Genomic DNA, 12,988 nt, shown 5'->3' with positions numbered 1-12,988 from the left:
ACCCCTGTCACTACTCCTCTCCTTTATCCATCTAGGGGCTGATCCTGCCCCACTTCCCTGCTCCACATGCAACCCAGTGCTCCTCAGTTCCCGTCTCAGGGTTCTTCTCTTCTCTTGGACCTTGATGAGCACACAGAGAGCTGGATTTGGTGTCTTCCTCCATGACCTCAGGGGCCCCACAAGTTACAGCCCTCAGCCTATGGCCTTGTGCACACACTAGCTGCTGTTCTCATGGGCACACCTCACTGAACCTGTACGTGGCCCTCTTCCAACCCATCTTAAAAAATGGATGACGTTGATTTTTTTTTCTTACATCAAAACAGAAAAATTTAAAAATAGAAATAAAAGCAAATAATAAAAGTCTCCCATGACCTTCCCCACATGAGTAATATCTTAAAAGAACAGACTCCAAGAAAGGGTACTGCAAGGTACCGTAATGCCCCTCCCTCCATCACTGCCCCTTCCTTTGGGGCCCCTGATGTTCTGAGTTAACACAGGTCCCCAGGGCAGTGTTAACGTGCATGACCACAGATCAATTGGCCTGCTCCCTCTCCAGCACTTCCTCTGAACTACAAGGCTCATCCACCCCAGGGCTTGACACTTCAGCCCTCCACCCTACCAGGAAAAGGTCACGGAAGCTAAATTCAACCTGTCATTCCCATGCACTCTATAAATAGGCAAACTATTCCCCTACAACTTGTGTTTACATTTATTTCCTAATATGTGGCCCAAAGATGTGTTCTTTTAGAAGTCTGCATATATACACTAAGCTATTTTGATGAGTTTTTCAAAAACTTGAAGTATTTAGATAAAAATTTGATTACAGAAATTATTAAATCTCCATATAAATTAGAAAATAAAGTGCTGGGAATGAGGTGGAAAATAACTTCTCAAGACACAAGATGCTGCACCTTTTGAGCAGAATCAAGAGGACAGAACTAAGAACATGGAAGAGCTGACAACCCCCCCCCAACCTCCGCCCACCCCCGCCCACTCACCAACCACAGACAACCCACCGGCCTCCCTACAGAGTACTTCAGAAGATAAATGGCAAAATGAATGTGAAGATAGAATTCCAGCTTCTGAGCAAGGGAGTCACCATCTCGGACGGAACTGGGAACATGCTCCTCCCACAAATCGAAGAACACCTTCTGGTCTCCACCATCAAAGGCAGCCACGAGATCCTTCTGCAGAGAGGACATCAGACTGATCAAGAATTATGAAGGACACTTGTTCTTCCAACACTCAAACCCCTCATAGCCCAGCCAATACTACAGACACCCCACACACCCCTCTTCGGAAGCAGGAAGTAGAAATACAAAACCCCAAGAGACTGCCCATTATTTGGCCATTATTCTTTTTATACTTTCAAAAATGGTTTTAGATATGATTTTCCTATATAATTATCATTTTTAGATTACTTGTTTTATTTATGATCAAGTTTATTAACATTATAAAATGGAAATGTACAGAGAACAAGGTCACAGTGTCTGGTTATACTTACTTAGGTCAAGGACATTCACTAATAAGGATTCTTCAAATGTGACTTTTACAAAAACTATCACCATATCATGTGATGGAGAACTACTGTTTCGGAAACCTGCATTACTGCAGGAAGTATCTGCATACATTGAACATAAACTCAGAACTTTCCCAAATGAGACTCCAATGAACTTCTACCTCCTCCAAGCCAGCCTCTTTCTGTTGCTCAGCCTTGAAACAGGTCAAGGGCAGCTTAAAACAACTCTGGGTGGGGGCTTCCAGGACAAAGCACACAGCCGAGCACAGCCCCTCTTGGGAGACACTGGGGGACCCAGGGCAGAAGCTCCACACTCTTGTGAATGAATGATATAATGGCAAAGTGGATCTTCCCAGAGGCAGTGCTGCTGGGCCTGGCTCAGCACCAAGTTCATCTCTGATGTGCTCCCAAGCAAACCCTGCGAGCCATTCCAGGGGAGGCCTTTACCCTGAGCATCGCAGACCAAGAGCTCTCTATGTGAATGAGGAGAACACAGACTCCCATGGAATTTGAAGGCCCAGAATCATGGTATTTTCTTTTCTTTCCTCCCTTTTTCTGGGGGGAGAGGTACTAGGGACTGAACTCAGGGGCACCTGACCACTGAGCCACATACCCACCCCTATTTTGTATTTTATTTAGAAATAGTGTCTCAGTGAGTTGCTTCTGGCTCACCGCTGACGCTGGCTTTACACTCGTGATCCTCCTGCCTCAACCTCCCAAACTGCTGGGATTATAGGCAAGTGCCACTGTGCCTGGCCATGACATTTTCTTAACATGGCTTACCAGAGCCCACAATGTCAAATGGCTCATCTACACTTTGTTCTAAACTCCATTTTTAGTCCTAAAACCACAAGGCTTAGATATCCACTCCAATTTGTTATTTTCTGTTATGTTCATTGGTAATTATCCTAGTGTGTTTGAAGTGTAATACTCCAAACACACTAGGATAATTACCATCCACTCCAATTTATGATTCAGATTTTATACCTAGAAATAGTCCTTGCAATTAAATTTTCCTTATGTGTAAAGCAATCCACTGTAAGTATGAGATCACAAACTATTAATGATCTTCTGTAAACCACAATCAGAGCCAGAATCAACAAGATGAGAAAACGTGCATACCACCGGGCACCGCTAATAACTCATCAACACATACTTCTTAAAACACTGTGCCCAGGGAAACGCCATTTGTTGAAGGTCCCTGACAACATATTTTGTTTAACTGCTCTGTGTATTTTTATTTGTGGATCTACTCCAGTGGGGCACAATTACTAACTGGAGGAGCAGAAAAGATACTCTGTGGCAATCAAAAATTTCAAGGTCATAGCCAGGTATGGTGGCACATGCCTGTAATCCCAGTGGCTCACCAGGCTGAGACAGAAGAATTGCAAGTTCAAAGCCAGCCTCAGCAACAGCGAGTGAGACTCTGTCTCTAAATACAAAATAGGCTGGAGATGTGGCTCAGTGGCCAGGTGCCCTGAATTCAATCCCCCATATGCCAAAAAAAGAAAAGAAAAATTCAAGGTCTTTCAAGTTACATAAAAATGGACCTGAAGACTGATCAGAGAAATGTAAATCAGAATCTCAAGATATTACACTTCAGCCAAGTGCAGCAGCGCATGCCTGAAGTCCCAGTGAGTTGGGAGGCCGAGACAGGAGGATCAAGAGTTCAAAGCCAGCCTCAGCAAAAGCAAGGTGCTTAGCAACTCAGGGAGACCCTGTCTCTAAATAAAATATAAAAAAAAGGGCTAGGGATGTGGCTCAGTGGATGAGTGCTCCCGAATTCAATTCCTGGTGCCAAAAAAAAAAAAAAGTATTACACTTCAAACACACTAGGATAATTACCAATTAACATAACAGAAAATAACAAATGTTGGTGAGTATGTTTATAAAACAGGAAGAGCCAGGTGCAATGTCACATGTCTGTAGTCCCAGCTACTTGGAAAGCTGTTTAAAAAAAAAAAAAAAAAGGCAAAAAGGGATGGGGACGTAGCTCAGTGGTATACCACCCCTGGGTTCAATCCCCAGTAAAAAAAAAAATGGGCAGAGGTTAGGGGACTTGCATACACTACTGGTAGGAATGTAAAGTGGAGCAGCCACTGAGTAAAACAGTCCAGCAATTCTTCAAATAATTAAAAATTGAACTCTCATACAATCCAGCAATTTCACTTACATGGGTATATATCCAAGAAAATGGAAAGCAAGGTTTTGAAGAAAGATTTGTAATCACATGTTCAAAGCCAAGAAGTAAAAGCACCCAAGTGACCATCACGGGAGGAATGGATAGACAAATGTGGTATATACATACATTGGAAATTATCCAGCCTTAAAAAAGAAAAAAAAATCTTGTTACCCACTACAACATGAATGAATGTTCTCATAACTAAGAACATTATGCTGGGTGAAATAAACCAGACATAAAAAGATAAATACTGTATGACTGTACTTATATAAGGTATCTAAAGTAGTCAAATTCATAGACAGAAAATAGAATGGTGGCCAGCAAGGATGGGGTAGAGGGAATTATTTAATGGATGCAGAGTTTCAGGTGTGCAAGGTGAATAAGTTCTGGAAATCTGATTCACAACAATATAAAATTCTTAGCATAACTAAACTATACACTTAAAAATAGTTAAGATGACAAACTTATTATTTTTTTAAATTTTTTTTTAGTTGTAGATGGACACAATACCTTTATTTTATTTATTTATTTTATTTATTTGTTTTTATGTGGTGCTGAGGATCAAATCCAGTGCCTCACACATGCAAGGCAAGTCCTCTGCCACTGAGCCATAATCCCAGCCCAAACTTGTTATTTTTTAATTCAAATTTTTTTTTTAAAAAAAAGACCCAAAGAGACATTTAGGATCTCAGAGGCAGTTGGAGCTGGAGCAATGACAAAGCAGCCATCCAGAGGCACTAGATGTGCCAAGAAGCTCCACAAGCCTTAGCTTGCTGGCGTCATCCTGTATCATCTCAGGACCTGGTTAGGCATGAGCATCACAGAAGATTCTTACTGTTCTGCTAGGAGCTACAGTATTCCTCCCAGAGGTCAGCCTCAAGCCCGCGAGGCTCATATATGCTTCCAACGTGCAGGGCCAAGCACATGGTCCTTCTCCAGGCAGAAGGCATCCAGGTGCTACGAGTGAGGCTGAGCCAGTTTCTACTCCCCTCCCCCCCCCTCTTTTTTTTTTTGGTGGTGCTGAGGATTGAACCCAGGGCCTTGTGCGTGCGAGGCAAGCTTTCTACCAACTGAGCTATATCCCCAGGCCCCTGTTTCTATTTCTAATAATGACAATATTCTCCTTTTACGTTTTGACCTCTCACTCTGGCTGCTGCTACACCCTACAGAAGTCCATGTCTGAAACAGCAGCAGCAGTCACCACCCAGGCACCCAAGGCCAAAGGGCACTAGGCAGAGGTAGAGGCCTCCTGGAGTTCTAGGGGACACTGCAACAGTGACCTCCTCAACAATGGCACACGCTTGACCACTAGGAAGTCAGGGACTAAGAGAGAAGATGGCTAATAGGCAGCCTGAACTCCAGATCCTTAGGAGCTTGCAAACCAAGCCTCAATTACTTCTGGGAGTAGGTATACTGAAATAAATACATTTATTAAAATAATAAAATTGGGCTGAGGTTATAGCTCAGTAGAGCACTTGCCTTGCAGGTGTTGTTATCCTCAGCACCACATAAAAATAAATAATAAAGATACTGTGTCCATGTTAAAAAAAGAATCTTAAAAAAAGCATAATAAGCCAGATGTGGTGACACACGCCTATAATCCCAGCGGCTCAGGTGGCTGAGGCAGGAGGATCATAAGTTCAAAGCTAGCCTCAGCAAAAAGCAAAGTGCTAAGCAACCCAGTGAGACCCTGTCTCTAAATAAAATACAAAAAAAGGCCTGGGGATGTGGCTCAGTGGTCAAATGCACCTGAGTTCAATCCCTGGTACAAAAATAATAATAATAATAATAATAACAACAACAACAACAACAATATCACCTGAAGGTGATACAGGCTTCCTTGTCAGTATCACTTGTTCTCTTGTCACTGGCAACATTCAAGGTGAAATGATCACACCCGAAATGGTACAAGTGGAACTGAGGCATCTAATGATGAAATGAGGAGTTTAAGGTCCTTTCCATCCTTGGAAAATTCCAAATCTCTGTGCTCATTGCAGCCTGCTGGTATTCAGAGCTGCCTCAGGCTTTCTTTGTGGTAGGACACTGCCTTATCATTATCACTCTTGCTCCTGGTCCCCTTCAATCTCCCAAAGCACTATGAGGCAGAGGACTGGTTCTGCTTTGGTTGTCAATGCTCCACCCCCAGTACCTAGATTAATAGTCTCAGGATAGAAATAACACTATTCTGGTTCCTATAGTTTCTTCTTCTTCTTCCCCCAAATATGAAAGTTCTTATTTGGCCACACCTTTCCTATGTAGGGAACAGAGATTTAAAGATGATGCAATTAATTCACCTATAAACATTCACATGGTCTAAAGTAACCCTGGGCAAGTCCCCAGAAATGATTCCATCATTATTCAATATGCTGCAAGTTGGGAGAACCTTAATTCTCTACAGAGATGAAAAATAAGCAAAATGTTACCTGAATAATCAATGATTTGGAATCCCTTAAAGATCCACCTGCTGTTTTACATAACGGTTTTCCTTTTACTTTGCATTCTTTTGAAAATGTTTTCAAGGTGTCTTCAAATTCAGCAAAATCTAAATACTATAAAAGAGATCATAAAACTCAGCAGGAAAAAAACACACACACACAAATAATCAATTTAAAAACAGGCAAAGGACCTGAACAGATATTTCTCCAAAGACACACAAAGGCCAACAAGTATATGAAAAGGTGCTCAACATCACTACTTATAGGGAACCAGTGTATACCTGAAATTTGCCAAGAAAATAGATTTTAAGTGTTCTCACCACCAAACAAAACAAATGAAAAACCCAGTTAACTATTTATTAATTAGTTTGATTGTGGTGATCATTTCACAATGTATACCAAAACACCAAGTTCTAGGGCTGGGGATATGGTTCAGTGGTACAGTGGTTGCCTACCAAGTACAAGGCACTGGGTTTGGTCTCGAGTACTCCAAAAAAAAAAAGAGTACTCCAAAAAAAAAAAAAGAAAAAAAAATCAAGTTCTATACCTTAAATATACACATTTTTGGCAGCTATGCCTTAATAATTTTAAAAAAAGAACATCATTGTACATGTATTGTACATATATTTCTGTTTTCATATCAACATGTAACTGTCTGATATTATTGTACCAGCTCAATATTATAATGAATTTATAAAGAACTTAGTAAACTGCTATCTTTAGGAGAATATGGGATTCTGCTTAAAATTTACTTATAAGTATGCACTATAAAAGCCTAGAAAAAAAGTATCACAGAAAATGTTCTTTCAGAAAATAAAGCTGCTTTCAGGAAGAAAGTGTGAGCTACATGATTTGCTATTAATTATTATTTTTAATATTTTTTAATATATTTATTTTTTAGTTGTAGTTGGACACAATACCTTTATTTTATTTATTTATTTTTATGTGGTACTGAGGGCCACGCACATGCTAGGCGAGCACTCTACCACTGAGCCACAGCCACAGCCCGCTATTAATTATTAATAGAAAAAAATGACTTGTGCAACATTTTCAAAGAGGTGAAAGGGATCAGCAGAAGACCTGATGGATTTGGATACAGTAGGTCCCTGGGAATTTGTTACTTGAAACAGATGGAATCAGAAATCATGTATGTTCCTAAGAACAGGAGAATATAAATCATTAAAATATAGGTAATTTGCTAGAGATACAGCTCCATGGCACACATATACACACACACACACATACACACACACACACAGGGGATGTAGCTCAAAAATAAAATGCCTTTGGGTTCAATACCCAGGACCAAAAATATTTTTTAACTTTAAAAAATTAGATAAAATAGAGGCTGGGGCTGTAGCTCAGAGGCAGAGTGCTTGCCTAGGATGTGTGAGGCACTGGGTTTGATCCTCAGGACCACATAAATATAAACAAATAAAATAAAGGCATTCTATCCATCTACGACAAAAAAAATTTTTTTTAATTAGATAAAATACAAATTTTTCTGTGACCCGTGTTTTAAATAACATACCTACCTCTTTTACTAGTCCAAGTAATTCAGATTCGTGAGCCAAAATATCCCCCATAGTGAACTGTTACTAGGAATTCTCTCAGCAAAAGTCTACAAGGCAAAAACATAAGACAAGGTTTCACTTCAATCACCTGAGAAGTCCAAAAGGGTGGTATGATAGGCAGAATAATGGCCCCCAGGATGTCCATGTCCCAATCCCTAGAGCCTGTAAATATGGGTGGTGACATGGCAAGGAGGAATTAAGATGGGTAATCAATGGACCTTCAATGACAGGGACTGACCTGGATCATCAGGCAGCCCCAAGAGGATCACTGAGGGCGTCAAGAGCAAGAGGGAGGCAGGGGGGCGAGTGTCAGAGTGATGAGATGGAGAAAGACACAACTGGCCACTGTGGGCTTTGGAGATGGAGGAAGCGCAAGGAACAAGGAAGCAGGACAGCCTCCGGAAGCCGGAAAAGGCAGGAATGGATTCTCCCCCATAGCTCCACAAAGGAACAGCCCCACCAACACCTTGATTAGCCAGTGAGGACCATTTCAGACTTCTGATCTCCAGAACTGTAAGAAAATAAACTGGCTCTGCTTCAAGCCACTGAGTTCATGAGAATTCATCACAGCAGCAGAAGGAAGCACAATAGTGAGGTGGAGAGCACTGTCTGCCCTCCCTCTCCAAGCCACGCAAGCAGCCTGCCTGCGGCCCACCACCCTAAGGAATTAAAGAAGGTGGGGTCCCAATACTAACTGTGCCATGCACTGGCAAATCACTGAAACTTAGAGCCTTTTTTCATTTACAAAACAGAAATTATGAGATCTCTTCCAGTTCTAAGATGTATGAGCCTGAACTTGACCCTTTTCTGCCAGTACATTTGGTCAGAATTATCTGAACACAGGGAGGTTAAATTCAGTAGCTGTCCCCCACTTGCTCTATCTCACTATCACTGTCTTCGGGACTTCATCTCTCCACCTCCTCTCTTCACTTTACTCCAATCTCTGCACCAGGAACAGGGACTTCCCCTCCTGCTCAGGACCCTACAGATGAAGCCAGACTCCCTAGGCTCAGTTCTCTAAGCATTTAACAGCCTGGCCTCTTATATTCTCCCTTTTGTTGTACAGACTTGAGCCACACTGGCCACCCTGCAGTTCCAGTGGACACAGACAGCCACTGGACACCCAAAGCACATGCTTTGCATGAGCTATTTCCTCTACCTCACTACCCTGGCTGCAGATATCCACAGTTCATTCAAGTCTCTGCTTAAACATCTCCCCTGAGACACCTGTTGACCACCCTCTAAGTGGTCATCTCCTGGCCTCTGCTCTGACTTCCACATCTTCTCAGTGATGCACCTGCTCACTGTCTGCTCTTCCCCTGCACCAGGCCATGGATCCTGAGAACACAGGCTTCCCTGGTATCCCCAGTGCCCAGTCCAGTGCCTGGCACATTGTAGGTGCTCAAGAACACTCACGAAGGAGCAGAAATAACTTTAGGTCTGAAGAAAACAAGATAAGCAGAGCCTAGAGGAGACAGAAATGAGATTATTTTAGACAGGGTAGTCAGAGAGGCCTCACTGGGCCCGTAACATTTGAATAAAGACTAAGCCCTGCCAGGGGCAGTGGTGCCTGTAAATCCCAGCAACTCAGGAAACTGAGGCAAGAGGATCACAAGTTTAAGGCCAACCTCAGCAACTTAGTGAGGCCTCAGTAACTTGGCGAGATTTGTCTTTTTTAAAAAAAAAAAAAAAAAAAAAGGGCTAGGGACCTAACTTAGTGATAAAACACCTCTGGGTTCAATCCCTGGTACCCACCCCCCAAAAAATAAAGACTAAGTACTGAAAAGAAGGACTCTACAACTCTACACAGACCTTGGGCAGAAGGGCTCTGGAGTGCTTCGGTGCTGGGGTATAGCAAGAGGAGATGAGCGAGATAGACAATAGAAGGCAGTAAGGAGCCAGGGGCCAGGGAAGGTGGGCCTAATGGGGTCAGTAAGCAGCTTGACCATTAGTCTGAGGCAATCAAATGCCCAGAGGGAGCGATGAGGAAGACTGATGCAACTGCATTTCCATTTTGTGACCAACCTGATGTCTGATGTTCAGGGAAGAGACTGCAGGGACCAAAAATGGAGGGCTGGAGGATGCTATCCCAAGATGCATAACCAGAGACTAGTGTAGGCTTCCTGAGTAATAGAAGCCAGGAGCCATGTTCTGACTCCAGATGTTAAAGGCAGAAGTGCTCACCTGCTAGGGACTGGGTGCATGATGATAGGGGAAGTGAAGACTGGCAGCTTGGTCTGAGCAGCTGATGAATGGTATGAAATTTGCTGAGACAGAAAAATTTGGAGAGGGACAGAGCCCCCTGATCAGAGATGAAATCAAGCAATGTGTGTGGCTATATGTCTAAGAGGACTATTTACAAATCAAGTGGGGGCTGGGGATATAATTCAATTGGTAGAATGCTTCCCTTGCATACACAAGGCCCTGGGTTCAATCCCCAGCACCACAAAAAAAAAAAAAAAAAAAAAAAAAAAATCAAGTGGAAGCCGGGCACGGTGGCACACACCTATAATCCCAGAGGCTCAGGGGGCTAAGGCAAAAATTTGGTGGATATCTGTGACTGGAGCTGAAGATAAGCATGGGGAGAATATGGGTGTGAGCAAAGAAAGGAACACAGTGAAGAGAAGTAGAACAAGAAATAAGATAACTGGCTGAGAGGAAGTATGCTGGCAGTCTGGAGAGAAGGGAGGTGACTATGGCAGTAAGGCAGGCTTTCTATCATGGAGTCCACTGAAGACTGGCTCCCGGCACTTTCTTTTTTTTTTTAAAGAGAGAGAGAGAGAATTTTTTAATATTTATTTTTTAGTTATTGGCGGACACAACATCTTTGTTGGTATGTGGTGCTGAGGATCGAACCCGGGCCGCAGGCATGCCAGGCGAGCGCGCTACCGCTTGAGCCACATCCCCAGCCCTCCCGGCACTTTCAAAGGTCTGAGTTAGCTTCAGGTGAAGCTAACTTTCTAACAGAAAGAAGGAAAACAAGATTAACAGCGAGTGGGCACCAAAACTAAGCTGGGTTATGAATGGAGGCAAGGGAGGCCAGTAATGGAGCTTAGACAGTGAAAAGGTGATGGGTGAATGCTCTGCAAAGGGGGCACAGTAAGGCAAATGGAAGCTTGGAAGACACAAGGTGTGGTCAGAGAGAGGGAGGCACGATGGCAGTCAAGATTTTGGAGGTGACATAGTAATAAAAAGCTCACAACCACAGGAGCAAGTGGATGAGGATGGAGGGAAAAGATGCCCATAGCTGAGGAGGATGAGGAAAGTGGAGAAGCCAGGAAGCTGAAATCTCCAAAAAGGAAGTAGAAAAAGTGGAGAAGGAAACTTGGCAACTTGCCCTGTAAATGACTGCCTTAAGGAGGGGTGGCAAGTGTCACAGAGCACAGCATGAACTTCAGAGGGAAAGGGGGATGTGAACAAAAAAGCTGGAGATCCAAAAGCAGCAACAGGACCCGTCCTCCAGTCCTGACAGGCACATAAGGTGAGAAAAGAAAGTTAGTTCATGTCTAAAGCCCATCCATCTCTCCAGCCTTCACCCCATCCCTCTCCCTGCTCCCTCCAGCTCGCCCTGCTGATACTGAACTCAGGTTATTCCCCACACAACATGCTCTTTAGGGATTCTAAGCCTGGGGTACTTTTGCAAATGAAAATTCCTGCCCGAGCCTGCTCTTACTGAGCACCAAGGCAGGAAGGCCAGAATCTGCCTTTTAAACGAGCTCCTTGGATGCCTCCCACACACACTCAAGTTTGAGAACCAGGGCTCTACTTTATGCAAAAGTAGGAGAAATTCCAGTCACGGGTGGGGTTTGCAATAGCGGCTTCTGAATTTCTATGAGAGAAACGTAGGGCCTACAAACTGGCCGGATCCGGGGGAGGCTATGGCATTTGTACGTAAAACTAATCTGCACACAAGCATCGCGTCCGCTTGGATTAGATGAAGTCTGGGCTTAACCTGGGCGCCTGAGGAGGGGAGCCAGCTGATGAACATTACTACGGAGATGGCAGGGACCTAAAGCCCAGGCCACCCGCACGGGCCGCCCTCCAAGTTGCGGGACCCGCTCCAAGTTTGGCCGCGGTAGCAAAGATCAGGGACTACTTGCGGCAAGCAGGGGCCCGGTCCTTGGAATTCCCGGCGGCCGCCTCGGGCCGAGGGCTCAGGCGAGAGGCGGGGGCATCGGGGTTTTCCTGGGGGCGAGGGGTCAGCAGCTCTCCGGCCGCACCACGGCTCCTCCCCGCCCGGGGACCGCGGGCTCCGGGTGACCCCGCGGCGTCGGAGGACATGCTTACCAGCTGCTCCGCGGACACCTTTCCCGCTGTCACCCGGGCAACCGCCGCCGCCGGCTTAGAGTCACGTGGGGCGGCGCAGCCAATCACGCAGGACGCTGCCTGCGCTGAGCAGCCTGGGAGGAAAGGCGGGCGGCCGAGCGCCCCCGGCGGTGGGAGTGAGGCTGCGCTGCGTGATGGTCGGCTGGTCATCGCGCGCTGTCTCCAGGCCTTGAGAACTGTCTGTCCATCCGTCCATCCGACCGTTCGTTCGTTCATTCACTCACTCACTCATTCATTCATTCATTCATCCCACGGACGGTGCCAGGAGCTGTGCGGGGCTCGGGTTGAGCCGGAGCAGGCTGAACCGCCGAGCGCACTCGCTGTGTCCTAGAACAAAACACGCCCAAAGGTGACAGTAGACTCTGCTCCCAGGAGAGAGAAGTAGGCCTGGTTATTCCCCTTTACAGGATGCCTGGGGCCGCCACAGAACCCGAGGTCTGCCTTAAAGCCCCGGGCACCAGGGTTCCATGCCACTGCAGCAGTTTCCAGGAATATTGAGACACTTTTTTGTTTTGTTGTCCATGTTAAATTTGGGTTTTGAAAAACAAAAAGGGAACGCAGATATTTGCACCTGGTGCTTTTGAACTAAAATTAAGCAGAACTCAGTGACCATCTGCTGGTGGCCAACTCTGGGCCAAAGGCTGAGGAGGTGGCCCTAGGAGGAGAAAATCCTCCCACCCTTCCAGGTATCGAGGCTCTGCGGTTTGCGGCTCCTTGTTTCCACCTTCGTGCCTCCAAGTTGGAGACTTCCAAGGACTCCCAGTTAAATTTTGGATAACTTTTTCATATAAGTATATCCCAAGTATTGCCTTATTTTATGATGCACATAGCACATTTTATTATTGTGTATTTTCATTTGCTAAATATGCAACCCTATACCCAGTATCATGCTAAGCAAATCAGATTCTTTATTTCACACCTTACTTATAGGATGGATCCTAGTTTCAGCATT

General features: G+C 44.7%; 1 protein-coding gene across 7 annotated transcripts in view; it reads right to left on the bottom strand.

Annotated features, from left to right (window-relative positions):
• Positions 1-12,117, bottom strand: part of ARMC9 (armadillo repeat containing 9) — a 139,308-nt gene extending 127,191 nt beyond the window's left edge. For 3 of the 7 annotated variants that reach the window (XM_081260761.1, XM_081260763.1, XM_081260764.1), the window contains exons 1-4: positions 11,998-12,065; positions 7,672-7,757; positions 6,125-6,250; positions 1,017-1,187 (exon numbers count right to left, since the gene is read on the bottom strand). In XM_081260761.1, coding sequence (XP_081116887.1) covers positions 1,017-1,187; positions 6,125-6,250; positions 7,672-7,722 — 348 coding nt within the window. In that variant the 5' untranslated portion in view covers positions 7,723-7,757; positions 11,998-12,065. Of the gene's footprint in view, positions 1-1,016; positions 1,188-3,692; positions 3,845-6,124; positions 6,251-7,671; positions 7,758-11,620; positions 11,642-11,997 lie in introns of those variants that run through there. The other 4 variants (XM_081260758.1, XM_081260760.1, XM_081260759.1 and 1 more) reach the window with 4 other exon arrangements.
• Between the last annotated feature and the right edge of the window lie 871 nt (positions 12,118-12,988).

The sequence above is a fragment of the Spermophilus citellus genome (genome assembly GCF_964194105.1).
Source record: "Spermophilus citellus genome assembly, chromosome: 11".
Lineage (NCBI taxonomy): Eukaryota > Metazoa > Chordata > Mammalia > Rodentia > Sciuridae > Spermophilus > Spermophilus citellus.
The sequence above is the reverse complement of the archived record's forward strand: the minus strand, read 5'-3'. Positions and strand labels throughout refer to the sequence as shown.